General features: G+C 35.1%; 1 protein-coding gene across 1 annotated transcript in view; it reads left to right on the top strand.

The window, feature by feature from the left end:
• Window positions 1-19,606, top strand: part of LOC101167820 (CUB and sushi domain-containing protein 3) — a gene marked incomplete in the record, with an annotated part of 253,195 nt that overhangs the window by 58,798 nt on the left and 174,791 nt on the right. The window contains 3 exon segments of the mRNA XM_023964007.1: window positions 8,968-9,208; window positions 17,854-17,966; window positions 19,012-19,089. Of these exon segments, the coding sequence (XP_023819775.1) occupies window positions 8,968-9,208; window positions 17,854-17,966; window positions 19,012-19,089 (432 nt within the window).

Raw genomic sequence — 19,606 nt, 5'->3', positions numbered from 1 at the left:
TTTAAACTTTGTTTAATCCAAATCTGGTTCATTTAGACAGAAATTATCTTCACAAAATTATTTAATGATGGAATGATTGGATTTCTCAGATTCACTTAGACATCACTATGAAAACATGTTCTGTGTCACAATACATCCTTAATTTTTCAAAATAATTTAGAAACATTACCAAAACATTGTTTATATGTCTCTTTGGTAGTTTTATATTTCAGCAACAGCTATTTTAAAGTTAGTCAGTAGTCCATTAGAAATTCATCACTGAGTGAGTTGTGGTTGAGACTGTAGCAAACCGCCCTCCCATAGTGGAGCTATCCAGCTCCAGTTTTGAGCCAGATACACTATATTTCCAAAAGTTTTCAATCACCTGCCTTGACTCACATATGAACTGAAGTGCCATACCAGTCCTAACCCATAAAGTTCAAAATTATGTCATTCACACCAGACTCTGTCACCCATGTCTTTATGGACCTTGCTTTGTGCATTGTTGCACTGTCATGTTGGAAGAGGGAGGGGCCCGCTCCAAACTGTTCCCACAAGGTTTGGAGCATGGAATTGGTATCCTGAAGCATTCAAAGTTCCTTTCCCTGGAACTAAGGGGCCAGGCCCAAGTCCAGAAAAAACAACGCCAAATCATAATTTCTCCTCCACCAATTTCACACTAGGCACAATGCAGTCTGAAATGTACCTTTCTCCTGGCAACCTCCAAACCCAGACTCATCCCTCCGGACATTCATCACTCCGGAGAAAGTGTCTCCACTGCTCTAGAGTCCAGTTTACACCACTGCATCCAACGCTTTGCATTGCACTTGGTGATATTTGGCTTGGATGCAGCTCCTCGGCCATGGAAAATCATTCCATGAAGCTCTCTGCATTCTTTACTTGGGCTAATCTGAGGGTCACATGAAGTTTGGAACTCTGTAGCAGAAATTCTGCAACCTCTTAGGACACCTGATACGGATCATTTGGATGGGTGAGTGAATCTTTTTTGTAATATAGTGTAGCTCAGATGAGGAAAGTGAAGGTGTACTTGGTGTTGCAGGGAGGTCAATAAAAACAGACCCCGATATCAGAGAGAGTTAATAACAAAACCAAAACGTAGATAAAAAACATAAGACACTCCGACACAGAACAAAAAAAAGGACACCCCCTTAAATACATCATGTTTAGTTAAATAATTAGAAAATATGAGATAACTTATGGCAACTGTGATTATATTCAGGAGAACCAATGGGGCAGTGCATTCAGGAGAAGTCACAGCTGACCTTCACAGAAGAAAGCAAGTGAAAAACCCAGAAACCAAAACACAAGAGGCAAACAATAACTCATGGACTAAGTCATCTACAATCATTCATCAGAATCGAGCAAAGCAGGGAGCTTGTGGCCTCCCCAGGGTATCTTTTAAATCACAAATGACCCCTTAAAAGCCACAAGAACATGTTAAAAACAGAAAAAAAGACAACTTTCATCAGTGGGTATTTAAGCCTTTTTTTAAATAATTTACTTTTATTTTGCCCCTTTTTAAGCTATTTTTAAATCTCATTGCATTTTTGCGTCTGACTTTCGTAACTGATCAAATCAATAGCCTTTGAGGTTATATGTGAGAACACACTTGCCCAGCTTCAATCTTCTGTTTAGTCCCCTCGGCGTGTCAGGTCCACAAGACTTTGAACCTTCTCTTGCTTGTGCAAAATCTACACAGATCCTGTTTTCTTCAACCCCAAAAAAACCTAATTGACAACCTAAGGAAAACCACTTTAGGTCTTCTGAGCCTGCATGAAACTCCAACTTAGTCTGAGCCGTTAGTCATGTTGGAGAGGAGAATCTTTTATCCCACATCTCATGATCTGATGTGGTTACAAACAGCCAAGGTCATTCATCCTAATTTCATATTAGTGTCTTAAGCAATGTATTCAATTCAATACTTTTTTTTCTATAGATGCTATTATTTTCCTTTTAGACATTACTTTGGTCATCCAAAGACATCCACCCACCTACACACTTACTTACACACTATAGAAATGTTTCCCTGTTTCTCTTCAAATATATATTTTTATTTTGTAAAAAAAAGTGACAAATACAGTCATTTGTCTTGTTACTCATGATTCAATCAGTTTAGAAAAAAAAACTTACCACCTTCAGGGAGGAGGTTGAATGTTCTGATTACTCTTCATTAACTTTATGGTATGATCAATTAATTATAATCACTGAGTTTGTTTGTTTTTCCCCCCAAAATGTCTAGTCCCCCTTTGAGACAAGTTAGTAAGTTAATGCTTGCTATTAAAAAGTTGTATTATTATTGTAATAGAATTGAAGCTTGCATTTACACATTTAAAAACTACAGCTGGCAAAAAGTGCTAAAACAAGGTTAAAGAAAAGCATTCTGGAAGGGGGGGGAGTAGTTTGTCTTTGCATTATTCAACTTGCAGCATGAAATAAGTGAGATCTTCTCTAAATACATAATTTACTAATCACAAAAAAGTTATTCAATTGTATTAATTTGATTGCGTAAAAACAATTGTCTTTTATTTTAAGCAGCGCTGTCTTCCCCCATGGGAACAAAAATTAATCATTTATTATAGCTTATCAATTGTAATAGTATCAGTTTCAGAGCTGCTGGCAGGGTGTTCTTTCCCAAATTAAATACATTCTAGAAAATTAAATTATGAGAGACACTGGTTTGAGCAAAGTATTGCTGTTTAACGAATTACTAAAGGAACCAGGGGATCAAAAATGGAAATACTAAATTCACTTGGACTGAGAGAATGAATTAATAAATTAGACTGACAGGCCATTGGGGAGACAGTCAGATAGCATTCAGGTGGTTTACAGTCAGATCTTTTTCATTATTCATTTGTGCACCTGACATCTGGAGGCAGTTGAATGATGTGGTAAACTTTATAAAGTTCACAGGAATAAACACAATAGACATGTATGACCTCATATTCTGATTAATGGTATAAAAATTTCAACTGGGTACAAAAGTCGAACTTAAAATTCACAAAGATTCTAAAGAAAATGTATTTAATTGGGAACACTCTTAAAAAGAAAGACAAGTAGAAACTTTGGCCAAGTGGAAACTTTGGCCAACTTTGTGTTCTTTCCACCTCTGCATTTTCTAAGAAGGTCCAGCAAGGTCTTTTTTTCCTGATGCCTTCAAATGGAATGACTAGCAAACTAAGAATTTAATAAGACAATGGAGCACATTTCCTACTAGTCATGACCTGGCCTGTTTTTGGGGGGGCTAAATAAATAGTTCAGGAAAATTTCCGCATTGAATTGAATCAAAAATGACCCTTCATCTTCTAATCATAGTCAGTTTTGTTGCATTTGTTGTTGCAATTTATTCTAGCTGAAATCGTCAATTTTAAATCGATTTCAAAGAAAATAAAATGAGTCAATCAAAACTTGTGGAACAATTCATCAATTGTTTAAAATACAAGATTTTGTAGGGACTTTTATAAAACAAATTTTCAAACTATTGTAAATGCAATATGAATTTCCTCTTTGCAGCCTTATGGACTTCCTACCCTCAACCCATCAATGTTTTACATGACCTGGAGCAGGGAAAATGAGAAGCTTACTGTAGACAGTCAATGTCGTACATTAAGGCCAGGATTATTACAAAGGAAAAACCTAAGGTAGTGTAGAAAATTATACATAAGTTCCTTCCTTTCTGTCTTTGGGGGTGAATATTTCTAAGTCAAAAGACAAGTGCTGTATATCTGATCAAAGTCAAGGGGAGTGAGGTTTAATCCCTTCTCAAGTAGCATTAGATTGCTGATGCTGGGGATGTAAATGAGCTCAGTTAAAGCTGTCCTAATCCTCACTGGCATCTTTTTTTTAACACTGTCACAGAGCCTTCATTTTTTTTAAGTTGTAGTATGCTCTACTGATTTGACAGGGAACAAAGTCTCTGGCATCCATTGCTGCTTTTTGCTAAAAGAAAAAAAAAAAAAAAAAGAAAAAAAAAAACTTAATTTGCAAAATTTTACCTCCGTTCTACAATGCATTCAGCTGTAATATGGCAAGTGAATAAATGAAAACTGCAAGGCATTATCCCACCGAAGGCATTTAGAATTTCAAGCTTCAAAGGATTTTTAAGCTTATGACAGAAATTTGCCTGCGCACCATATACAATACCATCCATGGATGCCCCCAAAAGAAACAGAAAACTTGTCTTTTTAATTTTTTTTTTGCAGTTATGAATTTCTTTAAAGCACTTTCTCTATTTTTTATATATTCATTTTTAATACCAATCAACACATTAGGGAGTTATGAGTTTAGGTATCATTATATGTGGCTGTGGACATCTGTCATATGGCGTTAGAAGCCATTGGATAACACAGTATACAGTCATCTGCATCAGACATACAACTTTTTGCAGTCTTATGCTAAAAAACAAGTCCTTATAATTTTTTTGCAGTGAGAATGGTTATCATTTGCATACTCATTGTTTGTTGGTGGGACAATGTTTTGACCTCTTTTTTTCCCATTAAACAATCACTGAGCATAAACACTTTGCTTTACATAAGCGTGTGCCTCCAGACTATTCTCATCCACCACATTGTTTCTACTTTTTATTGACGCTTGATTGATTTTTAAATTTTATTTGACATCATATGAGTCCCCCTTGGCCCCAGCTGTCATGCAGAATCCTGGTTAATGGTGCTTGAGATTTTCTTTTCACTTTTTGCTGCGCAAATATGAGGACTGTTTTGTAAGTGCACATGTAATTTATTTTTCCATTTTAAATCAAAGCAAAAGGGGAGTATATGTTTAGGACTTTAGGATAAAATGCTTTTTTTGTTTGATTTAATATATCTACTGTCATTGTTCTATTATTTTGATGTCGTTGTAAATGTGACATTTTTTTCTATTAAAGGAATACAATATTTCAAGGGTCCCACTGTTGTTTTAATTTTTATTTTCAAAGTTGCAAAATTAGCTGAGAGTTTAAAAAAAAAAAATATATATATATATATATTTAGCCAAACATGATGCAGTTCTTCTGTTTATTGATTCGTATTCGGTATGTTAGACTTGCGAATTCAGAAACATTTTAATTCAAATGAATTTAATGTGTTGTTGCTAAATAATTCACAAACACAATATTCTATTATTTAGAAAAGAAGTAAGGAGTAAGTTAGTAATGTTACTATATAAATTAAGTATTATGAGTAAATAATTTTGTAAATAATTTTGAGTAGTAACATTTCTTTCTAAGTAGTACGTAGTAGTAGTCATAATAATAATAATTCTTCATTCTTCATTCTTTTTAGAATAGTAGTAATAATTCTAGTCATACAGTAGTAATAAAAGTAATAAAAATAATAGTAGTAGTAATAGCAGTTATATTGGTAATACTACTCAAGTATTATAATATTATAATATATATAATATTGATTTTATCAAATCTAAAAAATAAAGATAGATGAAAATGACAGTACTTTGACTTCTAAGAACTGTCCGAATGAAAGCAGTTCTATTAGCATTTGTTGGTAACCAAGCAGAAATAATTTGAAAAATGGATCAACACAAGGTGAGTTGTGAAAAAATGCAAGAACCCATTTGATTCCATATTTTTTTCCTTTTTTCCCTTTTGTTATAGAAAGTAATTTTAAGTTGTAACATTTTTTTCTAAATATTAATTAATAATTCTTGATCCTTATTATTTTTAGAATAGTAGTAATATTAGTAGTAACAATAATTGTAGTTATATAGTATTTGTAATAGTAATAAAAAAAGTAATAATAATAGCAGTAGTAGTGATAAAACTACTTACTATATATAGTAATATTACTAACTTACTACCGTACTTTTTTTGTTATTGATTACGTATAAAATGGTCAAATAATTCATGATTTCACTGTATGTCCCCTACCTTCGCCCATGGGTGGCAGGGATAGGCTCCGGCAGCCCCATGAACCCAAAAGGGACAAAACAGGTTTAGAAGATGAATGAATGGATGAATGATTGAATGAATTAATGAATAATCAACTGGTAGTCGTGGCAACAGATATGAAAATAAAGCTTGAGTCAATAATGTCTTAGATTAATGATTGTAAAGCCTTTAAATCCAAGTTTCCGTCCATAACTTAAAAGTAATTCATCTTCCTTGGTGACTTTACCCTTATCTTCCATCATTGTGAAGCTATGAAGAAATTTTTAGCCTTTTCATTTTTTTAGCATTACCAGTATTTCACTGATAGCTTTTTGGCATTTTATCTCATCACAGGTCAGGTACAGTGTGTCATTAGAGTTGAGGTGTGTTCCGTCAAGACCATTCTTAAACAGTGATTCTTATCTTGTTCAGCCATTGTGATACAGATCTGCTGATGCAGATGCTTTGGACCATTGTCCTGCTGTTAGTTTGGTATTTAGAGGAGATGGGTTCAATGACTGCAAGGTGCTCCGGTCATGTGACAGGAAAACAAGCTGAGATCATCACCCCCTTTAAGCTTCACTGTCATTGTAAGGTGTTTCTGTCAAAATGTATTGTTTGTTAGGAAATTAATGCCTAGCAACTTCTCTTTGGTATAATCTGTCTGAAGGGCATTGCTCCTAAAGTCATATTGTTTAGTGAACTTTTCAATGGCCTTTTCAGAATAACAAGCAACTTCCCTGGCAGTTCTCACATCATACTCCTGAGCCTTCTTTTACCTGTTCAGTGTTTTGCATGCTCAGCCAGACCTGCCAGAAACTCAAATATAACTCTTAGGGTTTTGTACTTCCATGAACAACACACATTTTGACCTAAGGGTACATTTATTGAGACATGGGAAAACTGCCAACCTGTCTTTAATGCTTTCAGCTTGTTAATAATTGTTCTCACTGTGCATCAAGCTCCACTGAACATGTCCTTTTCTTTTTACACTTTGTTAAACAACATCTGATCCCTCCAGACCAGCATATACCAAAGCCTCCTGTTTACAGAGAACATGGATGGGTACTTTATTATGTCACAACAAATGATGTTCTTTAGGTTCTATCTAACACTCTTAACTATTTTAGAATTTTTACAGTAGTAGATTTTTATGATGCAAGTAGTTCATTAGTGTTCAGGCCTTAGTCATGCCTTAGTCACATGCATCTTTATGAAGGTTGACCTGTGCGGTTGCTGCTTGTTTTTGGGTTGTCTGGGTCGTGGAGGGTAGGCAATGTGGCTGCATGTGAAGGGGAGTACAGGTATGTCTTGTATTTTCCTTGAGGCTCACGCGACCACCACATGAAAATGGATTGTATTATTGTCATGCATGTGGTAATTGTTTCGTGAAGTATTCATAAGGATAATGCAAGTTACACAGACTTATGACGTAGGGATGATGCAAATGGTGGTCACACCAGATACTGACTGGTTGTCTGAGTCCCCTGACCCCCTCAATAAAACAAAACTGAAGATTTCAGAGTGTCCTTCTCTTGTGGCCAGTCTAAGGACAACCTGTCCAATAATCATGCTGTCTAATCAGCATCTTGATATGGCACACCTGTGAGGTGGGATGGATTTTCTTGGCAAAGGAGAAGTGCTCACTATCACAGATTTAGACAGATTTGTGAACAATATTTCAGAAAACTGGTTATTTTGTGTATGTGGAAAATGTTTCACATCTTTGAGTTCAGACCATAATAAATGGGAGCAATAACAAAAGTGTTGTGTTTATATTCTTGGTCAGTTTATGATGTTAAATCTAATAATTTTAATCCAAAAACTATAAATATCTCTACATCCATACAACCCTGCCAGGATCCTGTATGTGAATCTAGAGTAAGCCTGCTCTTTGCATCGTCTCTGAGTCCGTATACAAGTTTGCCAGTTAAAATGAATCACCCACATCTTCCTTTAATGTTGCACACAATTTCAATTTTCCACCTCTGCTTTTCTATAAAGCTTCTCATAAATATCTGCACTCCTGCTAATGTGTCAAAAGACATGGATCAGGCTAACTAGCCCCACTGCTTTTCCGATTTCTCCAGTTTCTTTCCACATTTCCGCCTGAATTTCATACATCCCTTTTTCTTTGTTCCTTGACCAATCGTTTAATGGGAATACTTTCAGTCTCGGAGCTCTGACAGCCCTGAGTGGAGCGCTCAGCCGCTGAAGGTTTCAGCTAGCAGAACTGAATGTCATGTTTTGTCTCAAATGATGGAAAAACTGTGAAAGCTCTGCTGTCATGATGATTTGTCAGGGAAAAAAATAGATACAAAGGATTTGATGAATAATTGTTGAAAACATGGGGAAATTGGAAAAGCAAAACACGGAGAAAAAGAGAATAAGCCACTGTTATGAGGGAGTGCATTAACATTCAGTTGATGTTGCCAGGCTTCCCACAAAGGAATTTTTCTTCTATTTTTTTCTCAGTGATAATCTTTAACACCATTTGTTTCTTGAATTGTGACAGGGCTTTAAGGAAACCAGGATCAATTATTGACAAGAGGAGAAGGAGAGAAGAACCCAACAACAATTATAAACTTTCCTAGTACACATTGACTCCAATAAAAAAACTAAAAAAAATAAAACAAATGCAATATGACACTCTTAATTAGTTAATTAATTTATGTATTGATAATATGTTCTGCATTGTTGATTAACACTTGTTTGTGCAACTTCTGAATCATGCATGTGTAAAGAAAACAATTTATTTTCAAATTAAATAGTCACATTGTTGTCAGTACCGTGGTTGTCGTGGGATTAGGTGTAGATGCAACTCTCAACAGTGTGGGAATGTGTTATAAACAAATAAAGCTTTACTTCTAATGGCTTCTGCTGCTGCCTATGCAGTGTCTTTTTTTTAATGTTTCTTTTTTTTATCTGCATTTATCTGGATAGACAGCTGCAGATGTTTTACGCTGGTAGACATTACTTTTTCCCCTTTCCAGCAAGAAGTCTGAAATAACATCGAGTACATCTGTCTCTTCCGCTTCCACCTTCTAACCCTGTTTTTTTTTTTTTTTTTGTGCTGTGACTGACAGCGGAAGACACATGCGGTGGCACCCTGAGGGGCTCCAGCGGGCTCATCTCGAGCTTTGATTTCCCCGGCAGCGACTCTGCTAGCACTCGCGTAGGTGCTGGAGGTTTGGGCAGCAGCGGGGAGTGTAAGTGGACCATACTGGCGGATCCGGGCGACACTATCTCGCTGGTGTTCACGGAGTTTCAGATGGAGGAAAAGTCTGATTATCTGGAAGTAGAAGGATCTGAACCACCAACCATCTGGTGAGTAGACTTGTGGGAAGAAGTGCTTGTAGAGTAGCAGATGAATGTTTGAATGGTGTGTTATCTGTTGCACAATGATGGCAAGTGCGTATGGTGTCAATGGAACAGACTTTAGCTGATAAAATGCAGACTAGCGACTGCCTTCCTGTTATTTATGAAAAATATCTTGTTCATTCTTCAGATTGCATTGTTATTATTGTTTGACCATATTTAAAATTATTTTATTTTATTGTAGTTGTATACATTCAGAGTTAAATCTACAACCACAAAGTGAATCTGATGCTATATTAACCTTTTTTTTCTATGAGTATCAACCATAAGAACCTTTTTTAGTTTCAAATTTCAAATTATGCTTTTTGAGAAAACTGCTAAATTTAGGAGCTTTATTCAAATTCTACCATTTCCATAAAGCGAACTTCTTTAAAGTCTGTTTACCAAAGCTTTTATTTTCTCTTCTCTGCCACTAAAAACTTTTAAATGAATCTGCGGTCAATGTTTCAGCTGTTTCACTGTTGTTTTTTAATCTATGGTATCTGAGCTTTGTACACAATGCTGGAATGGAGCTGTGTTTATACAGTTGTAATTATCGTTGTTTTGGCTGCTGGTCAGAGATAATTTATCAAATGCTTGAAAAAATATGTTCAGTTTTAATGACTGTCTATGAAAAATAGGCCATCTGAATGTATTAAAGCTCAGTATCATTACAGCGCTAGAAGATACAGTGTCTGACTTCCTGAAGGATAAAGGCAATTGCTTATTTTGCATGCAGTTGTAATTGTTTCTGCTTTTACAAAAACAAGAGAAACATGAAACAGCAAATAACCCAAAGTCAATTTCTGATTATTTTCTATCATTAAGGCTTAAATTTGCTAATAAATGTCATTTTAAGTAAAATAAACCTAACTTAAGGAATCAGCTTAAGAGTGGTGTAGTGGTGGCCTCATAATGGAAAGAATCAAATCCTGGCTGGGTCATTTCTGTGTAGAATTTGCATGTTTTTACAGTGAATGCGTGTTTTTATCTGGGCACATTTGGATAATTGGTGATGCTATGTGAGTATGTGTGGTTATCTTTCTCTGTGTGGCCCTGCAATGGACTGATGAACTGTCCAGGGTGTTTCTCATCTTTGCTCAAAAGAAGCTGGGTAGGCTCCAGCCACGCAGTGTGACCCTGAACAGGAAAAAGCAGGTTTTATAAAGATGGAGTTAGCTGAATATTTTGTTCATTTCAACAAAATCTATTTCATGGAGTTTTGAAGAAATCACACATTTGCTTTTGATTTGATTAATTTATTTCAAGCATTAAAATTAATTGAATACTTAAATAAAAATACAAAACACAGATACAACAAACCAATTTCAATTATCAAATAATACATTGTTTAGAATATAAATAAATTTATAGATAAAAATAAATCATGAACTTTTTGGAGTAATGCATACATTACACACACAGGTCTTATTTGATTCATTAATGATTAGGTAGAGTTTGATTTGTTGCTTGAAAGGGAGTGGAAAGAGGCAAACCTAATAACCTCACCTAACCCCATCTCTCTTCTGTTATTTTGTTAAATTTTGATGAAAACATCATATTTGTGGTTATTTTACAAATGCATCTCCCGATATCTATATTTCTCTAATAAACTTTTATGATGACATATGCTGAGAACCCTGTAAATATGTTAGAGTCCCATTCCCAAGTCCCAAATCTTTGACAGTTCTGATTAAAACTACATTTTTCAAGTGGTTACTGGTTCCAAGAAAAGATGTGATGCAGTTTTTTCTGTCATTCATTTTAGCACTTCACACTGTTCTGTATTTTTTTCCTGAGTGGAGAGCACGTGTTAGATGTGTGGGATCCTTCTGCCCAATATTTATAATTAATCAGAAGAAGCACCAAGCAACCAACTGCCTCACCCTGGAGCAATGCTAGTCCTTCAAGTTAAGAAGCAAGCATTGTATCAGTCTTTTAAAAAGGAAGATGTTGTGAGTGTGGGGAAGACTGCTAAGTATTGCATTTTGACACAGAAGAGAGGGATGTGACAGTCACTGCGGAACAACACTGATGTGTTTTGACAGGCCATCAGGTAATTTCCTTCTCTGAGATGTGAGAGCATCAAAGTTTACCTTTGTGGAATGTCTCAACATGTCATAACCTTCAAGCGTATTAAGGTATGCAAGCTATGTCCTTCACACACACAAAAGAGGAACTACCTGCCGGATAATTCTTCATTACCTAATTGGTAACTTAAAACCAGCATATTATTTTTTTTTTTTTTCAATATTTGGATAACGAAATGGGTAACTGAGAATGAATAAATAACGATTACAGCTGAAGTAAAAGTTAGGTGAAATTAATTTTGTAATAACAAAATAATCCGTATTAGGGATGCGCCCCCCCCCCCCCATTCTTGACTGTATGAAGTGTGGTCACATGACCCAGTGTTAATAAATAAAGTGATAAAAAAATGTATGCCTCCAGTGCAGATGTCAAAATTAAATCTAATTTCAGAGACAAAATCTGTTATTTTTGATCTTCCAGGAAAAATCTTTGTTATTGTGAACCACTGAACAATGAAGTGAACTATTTCCTCCTGATTACTTGATTATTGCAGGCTGTACATAATTTCTTATTCTGACCAGCTTTAACTAAAGGCCAGGTTGTTGATGATTAGTCTGAATCATTGGTAATATAAAATTCCTCATACCACAACAATCATAGCATTAATAACCCTTCTCTGCTACATAGAGTAAAATAGTTGTGACGCAGGTCCATATTCATTTAACATTTGTATACACATGTCTGTCATACTGAACACTTGGTGATTATTTATGACTCCCTCTCCATTTTTTTCGTAACGTATTATGTTTTAAAACTGAAAACTTAATAAACATATAAAACACTAAAAGCATTCATCAGGCAGTTCAGACCATTAAAACTTTGAAGTAGAGATCAGTGTGACCATTTCAAAGATTAACAGACGTTGTTATGTTAAAAAAAATAATAGGATGCCCTGTTCTCCAGTAGGTTTTCAACTATCAGGTTGTTCTAGCTTAATTATATATGTGTGTGTGGCTTTTAAAAATTATCTTTTTTGTATTCTTTGTTTATCTAAAAAAATCGGTTCCCACAGAACTTTCCTGAGTGGATAAAACTGTTTTTCAAGCCTAATTTTTACATTACATGTCATGCATGATTTATTTATTTATATTTTGGTATGATCAATTTTGCACTTAAACTACCCAGTTTAGATTGCAAATGTCATGCACATGAAGACTATGTTTTTTTTGTTGTTGTCAATTTTAGATTTGTTTTTCTTTGTTTGATATGTGCTAAAAAGGCATTGAGCATCAATAAAAACCCTAGAATGGTGTGGCTGTATGTGCACAAAATCTGACGCTGTCAAACATGATTCCACTTTTAAGCTTTGGGATTCTCTTGGGATCCAGAGAGCTAGAGTGCAGTTATTTTAACAGACATGGCTTCAACTTAGCCCTGCAAACAAACAGACAAGCACACAAGCTGTGTCCAGAGTGTGTGAAGCGCTCGTGCTCACAAAATTCATTGTGCTCACCCACTTTGTATTTATGGGTATCTCTGCATGGGTACAAGGCTGCTGGATGACTTAACATTTAAACCTTCTAATGTATAGCACCAGCTGCAGACACAGACAAGCAAGCTGTCAACATCCTCTTGAGGTTTACAACCACAGAACAACAATGGACGGTGGGAGAAAAACAGATGTATCGTTGCCTAGTTGCCTGTTGTCCTTTGTTTTTTTGATTATTTTTTGCAAATCTTGCTTTTACAATTGGATTCAAACATTTTATTAAAAATTTATAGTAGGTCTCATTTATGCAAATTCTATCAAAATGGTACAAAAAAGATCATGACAATGAAACAAACAAATCAAATTTGAATACTGAAAGATTGTTTTCCCTAATGCATTACATATATGCAAAATCAAATGTATTGACCTCTTGTTTTATCTTTACAGTTATCATTTTCTACATGAAATTCTTCTGTTTATTGCTCGCACTGATTTTTAACTTTTAGGCCTGTTAAGGTTGATGCAAGACTAGACATCAATCACCTTTAAAAAAACATAAAGTTTTCCCTTTTTTTGTACTTGAGAAAAAACATCAGTGGAGTTTGGGCAGACAGGGAAACAGCTCTTTGTTATTCTCCTGACCTTTAATATGATTGTTCAGCCCTGTTCACAAAGGGCAAAAACAACAAGCAGTAGATTACATGTCAGTCATTGTTTCAAATATGGACACAAAGCATAAAACCTCGAAAGGTTTTGCTAAAATCTTTCATACACTGTTAGCTTCCACAGTATACAAAAATATGAACTTTTATCTTTTTTTTTTCCTTTTGTCTTTCCATACCTGCATTATCTATTTTACCCTGATTTGCAACTCAGTCTCTTGTGATGCTACCAGCACATTTTTCTTGCACGCTGTAAACTCACCTTTAAAGCCAACTTTAGAATTAATTGTCTTTTTAGAAGGCAATGTTTTTTTGTGTTATTAAATATAAACTATTCAAACGGTGTATCAAACTGATATTCAGAGGTAGACAGTGATCTTGTGAGGTTCTGCAGGGCATAGAGGTGTCTTGTAGCTGAATTAACAGCTCTGGTTAAATTATCACCTGCGATGGATTCAATTTCTTCTCTCTGGGTTTCCATTGATCTTCCTAGGCAACATAAAACCCATCAAAGAGCCTCTACAGTGGTCATTCTGGGATAAATTTAGCCTAACTGAGAGAATGTGAATAGACAATTGACTCAACTATCCTACCAGAACAATGAATATAGGCAGCTACTGAAAATACAGCAGCTTGGCAACTGTTCTGAGAGGTTAGTATGCTGGCAAATAAACACACAATCAACAATATGGTAACATCTAAGAAGATAAAAACAACTTAAGCACAGAAATGAATTACAGGTAAAACTTTATAATAAGGTACACTTCATTAATGTTAGTAAATGCACATTTAAGCATTATTTAACTAATACATAGTGTGGTAATAGATGTTTTTATGCATTACTTTGCGTTATTTAAAGCATTAGTTAGCTATTAACTAATGTTAATTATTCAACTTTACTCAATCCATGACAAAATAAACACAAATGAAAAACAAAATTACTGGAAACACTTTATAATAAGGTACCCTTTAGTCAATGCATAATTAACTACATGTTAGTAGACACACATTAATGTATTATATTGCATTACAAAGTGTATTATTTATACATTAGTCAGCAGTTAACAAATGTTTATTAACTAACCGTAACTTAATGCATAACAAAGCATTAATACAAGTTTCTCTATGCAATTACTCAGCGTTATGAATGCATCAACAACATAGTAGCTGTTAGATAAGCAAAACTTATTAAGACTCTTTAGAAACATTAGTTATGTTAGATCTTTGTGTTCAGTAAGAACATTTACATTGTTATGTGACATTTCTAAGTTAATTACCTTTTACCTGTTTTTTTTTTTGTTTAATAAATCATATTTTGCAGATATTTATAGGGAGGGCAAGAATTTTAAGCTATCGCTATTTCTTCAAGACTGCATTTGGCCATAATTCATTCACACTATGACTTTGTTAAAAATATTTTTGCACGAGATTGCCATGCTTCCTTCAACTTTTATGTCGCATCAAATCACACACATTTTACTGAAAGAGCTTTATGAATGCTCAAATGTGTTGCACAAATGTACAGTAAGTCAGAAGTGACTCGCAATTTCCCAAATCAACCATATGAAACTAAACTATGTTGAATCCAATCATCAAAACACCACACTCTAGCCAAGACCAATTCTACAAAAACCCATATTGCTTAGCCATAAAAGAATAAATAGAATAGCTTAATGCATCCGTGGAAAGAGAAAGGCAGGGCATTAGACGAGAAATCCATTTTTCCTATTGAACTTTCTCACCATTTGTAGCTGACTAAAAGTATATGATCAAAAAAAACAGCAGAACGCCCTCCTATGATGTGTTCTGTTTGAAAGATGATCTGCAGCCACAGGATATCTGTCTGTTTGCATGAAAGTGACATTGACAGATCAATATAAAAAAATAACCTTTAATTTTTAATTTTATAGTTATATAACATATCTTTAAATTAGTTCACAATCTGACAAAAGGAAGGCATAATCAAAACTAAAAATATGAAAAGTCAATTTTCATCTTTTTCTGTTTTATTGTATGCATGTCTTGAGAAAAACATCTTAGATCTTTGCAACTTAGTCACATAATCATATGCAGCATATGAAATAGAAAAAAAAAAGTACTATAAAGTTCAGGCACAAATTGTATTACTTTCACATACATTAGATTCTGCAAGTTCCTATTCTCTGCTGGCATTCTGCCTATGTGCTCATTTGTCTTCTTTTGTGTTTCTACTGAGAGCAAAAGTTAGAGTGGTAAGAGAGTGCTCTCTGTATTGCAGAGTGGGCATCTCATGACCTGCATCGTAATGCATAATATACTGTTTCACTTTGTACTTGCAATGCTTTTTCTCACACAGAGATGTTGTGCTGTCATCAAACAACTGCAGCTGCGTACAAACTCATTGGAGTAAGTCCTCTTTAGGGTGTCATTAAGTCTGCATTTGCAACTGATGGAAAATCAGGGTTCGCTTCCTTTGCCACATGTGCCTTTGTGGCAATAATATGTTCACCTCCATTGGCATTAAATGTCCAGCATTGCTCATGTCTTTAAGCAGAAAAGTGCTTCTCCTAGACAGCTGCAGTTTATCACATTAAACCATTTAATGTATATTTTTGGAAGAAATTTATTCCAGTAAACATGTAGAGGTTTCTTTTTAGACTTGTTGTTTCAAAGGTAATCTCTTTTTTTAATTTTTTATTCTGCTTTAAAACAGTCATCATTAGCATTTTATCAATTATGCAATGAGTGAAAAGGTCGTCTTTTGTGCTGGAATTGATTATCTTTTATCTCCCCTTTAAGAGCTGCCACCAACTCCCCTTGTGATGGATAATTTTGACTCAGAAAATCAGTAATCACAATTTGCATTCTGGTCAGTAATTAAAAATTAGGCATGAATGATCCTACGCATCACACTATTGAGGTTCAAAAATGAAACATGAATGAAATAAAACTGTTAAAATAAAAATAAATAAACCAAAGATGCCCTTTGTATTTGTAATGACAAGTCACTAGCCTGTTTGCATTGTTTGAATCCCTTCATCTGTCATTTTCATGATTTTATTTTGTTTTTGGGTTTTTGCCCCTCAGGTAATTCTGATGTAAATGCCAAAGACATACACACAGACACAAGCACACAAACCCCAACACAATTGCACCCCACACTGACCCAGATAAAAAGATAAACATGTAAGTAGTCAAAAACACACGGACAAACGTGCCAGAAGTTTAGGGTATTTTCTTATTTTTTATTTTGTCAATTGAGACAATTTGACAAAAGGAAGACTCAAATGTACCCTGCTCCCTTTCAGACTGTCCCAAGCTTCTATTTAAAAGCTATAGTGCCTCTGTGACTATGGTATGACAGGATGTGTTGTAAGGATTGCAAAGCACAAGGAAAACAAAAAAAAGGGGGGAAAAAAGCTGGTTATTACAGCAAATGAAAAGGCCCATGGCAGATTTAAACTCGGCAATTATAGAGCTTCCCTGATGCTGCAGCCACACTGTATATAAATCTAAAACCAGACAGTACAAACTATATAGTGAGGGCACACTGAGACTTGTTAGCACACTTGTGAACCAGGTAAAGCATGCTGCACCTGAGTCATTTTTTTTCTCCCAAGTTGCATTTTACAAATGGAAGCACATTTACAAGTACCAACAGGTCAAAGTGAGAAAGTTTTTTATGGCACACAAGTAGATTTTATTTTGTTTGTCGACAACAAAACAATTATAAAATGTATCACTCGTTTTTTTATTTTGATTATCCTCAAAACCCACTCCAACAAAAATCATGTTTTTGATGTCTTTAACATGTTTTTGTGGCGTTTTTCCAATGATGGAGGACATGAAAAGACTATGAAGCTTATAATTGCATTTCTGATCTGAGCATTTCTTCATTCAAACTGCCGTGAATCAGGAGCAGAAGAAAAAATGTAGTTTGAAAAAGATGTACTACTTACGTAGATAATATGCTGGGGGATGTAAACTAGCAGGAGAGCAGAGAGCTCTCAGCAACAGGAAGGGGAAGGGGGGGTGGGGTTGCTCCATGCCAACATTCCCACCCACAATTCAGAGGCAAATTTCTGATGACATCCTGCCACTCTAAAGAAAAGATTTAAAGAAAACGACACATGTTTCTACATTTTTCTTAAAAACTGCATAATCATCATTAAAAGACCACTGAACGATTATAGAATAAATCCAAAGATCATCTCAGTGGAATCTCAAGTTATATTATGATGATTTTATTTAATGTAAAAAAATCTTTAAAATTTGTTATAGTTACTGATTTGAAGGTTCATCTCTACAGCTTACATACATCCTCCCACTTGGTAAGGTTTTTGGCCAGCTGGTTAGTTTTCATAAAAAAAATTTTTGTCTGTATGTGAATATTTTTACAATTTTATGCTAAAATAAAGCTTGTGTTTTTTCTCTCTCTTTTTTCCCCCACCCAGGCTAACTGGAATGAACATCCCAGCACCAATCATCAGCAACAAAAACTGGTTGCGGCTGCATTTTGTAACAGAGAGCAACCACCGCCACAAGGGCTTCAGGGCTCAGTACCAAGGTAAGGCACAATGACTTCATTTGCACAGTGTATTATAAGCCCCCCCTTCACGAGCGAAAGGGATCATCACAGGGACCATCCACTGTAATTACAAAACAGGTTTTTGATCTTCATTAACTGAATATTAAACAGTTTGATTAATACCTTCTGTAGAGGACGTGAAGCCTTCAAACCAATGACTTCAAAGGACCACGTTAATTAAATATTTGAAAGGTAAAATACTGCGTATACTTTGCCCTGTAGAAAAACTCAGCTTTGTAAGTTCAGTAATCCATTACGTTGACATTGTTCACTGGCTTGACTTTAAAGTCACCGTAGGTGCTTCATGTACTTAGTCTTAAAGTCTGGCCTCAAGCCAAAATATGAACCCTGCAACCTCCCCAGAAACAGCTTCTAAAAAATCTCTCTGTAACCCATCTTTACAGCAGCTTACTTTAAGCCAGCTGTGTTACAAATTATGTCTCATTTTTTACTTTTTTTTTTTTCTTTGCTGGGCAGTCATGCATCAATTTTTCCATGTTTGCATATATCGATGTGAGATTTTAAGCCAAGACAAGCAGTTTGGGTTTAAATAACAGGGTGCGCTTTGGAGCACATAAAAGATTCTTGCCGGATCTCTGTACTGATTCACACTCTACGTTTAATTCAGAGGTGAGGGCATATTCTAGCTCCAGATCTCTCTTGTTGTGTTTCATACACCTTTAATTGTTCTGTTAATGAAAGTTGATTTGCTTTTGTTAGCAGTCTCGCCTCCTGCAGTGTTGAATTACACAATTTTAAGACATGCAGACCCAAGGAGACTTTTAATTGTGCATGGTTTTATCCTACAAAACTTAGTTCACTTTTCCCTTTCAAGTCATGTGAGAATGCCTAAAGGCTTTCTACAATTGACAAGGCAAAAGAAATTCATAGAAAGCATTTACAATCTGCTAAACATCATAGGAGCTAATATTCTCAAGAGAAAGAAACTTTTGTACTGTGACTTCTCACATCTAATACTGTAACTTCTTTTATCTAATGAATTCTTCTTATTGCTCTCAACCAGTGAAAAGCTCTGGAGAGCTTAAATCCAGAGGGGTAAAATTATTACCAGGAAAGGACAACACTAACAAACTGTCTTTGAGTAAGTCTTTTTTGTTTTTCTTGTGCAACTGTTTTCATTGTTTGGATTTTTCTTTATTTTTTTAAATCTTTTTTATTCTGTAGGACTTGTGTTGTAGGTCTTTCTTTATGTCTCTTTGTTTGCTGAATCATTTGGTGCAGGAATTAAGCTACAGTACTAGATTTTGCAGAAGTGCAGTCTCTTTTTCTTTCTGATGACCTATTTCCCTTGATGCCCTGGACTTCCTGTCCTGACAGAAATGTACGTAGATGGATCAGACCTAGTTATGTACTACACAGCTGCTTGCCAAATTTTGATAACCTTTTATCTGAGCTCAACTCTGTTACCATCCAACTCTGAGTACTATACAAAAGCCCTGCATTGACTTAAATGTGATTTGCAGACATGACAGTCATCAAGGTTGAGTGACCACTTATTTGTCAGGTGATTTGTGTATACTTCAAACCAGACAGAATGCATTCTAATTGCTTGCAGAACTCTGTCATTAGCATAAATCTGCGGCACAATTCCCTTTAAC

Source organism: Oryzias latipes, chromosome 16 (assembly GCF_002234675.1).
Source record: "Oryzias latipes chromosome 16, ASM223467v1".
Classification (NCBI taxonomy): domain Eukaryota; kingdom Metazoa; phylum Chordata; class Actinopteri; order Beloniformes; family Adrianichthyidae; genus Oryzias; species Oryzias latipes.
This window is presented reverse-complemented; position numbering and strand designations above follow the sequence as displayed.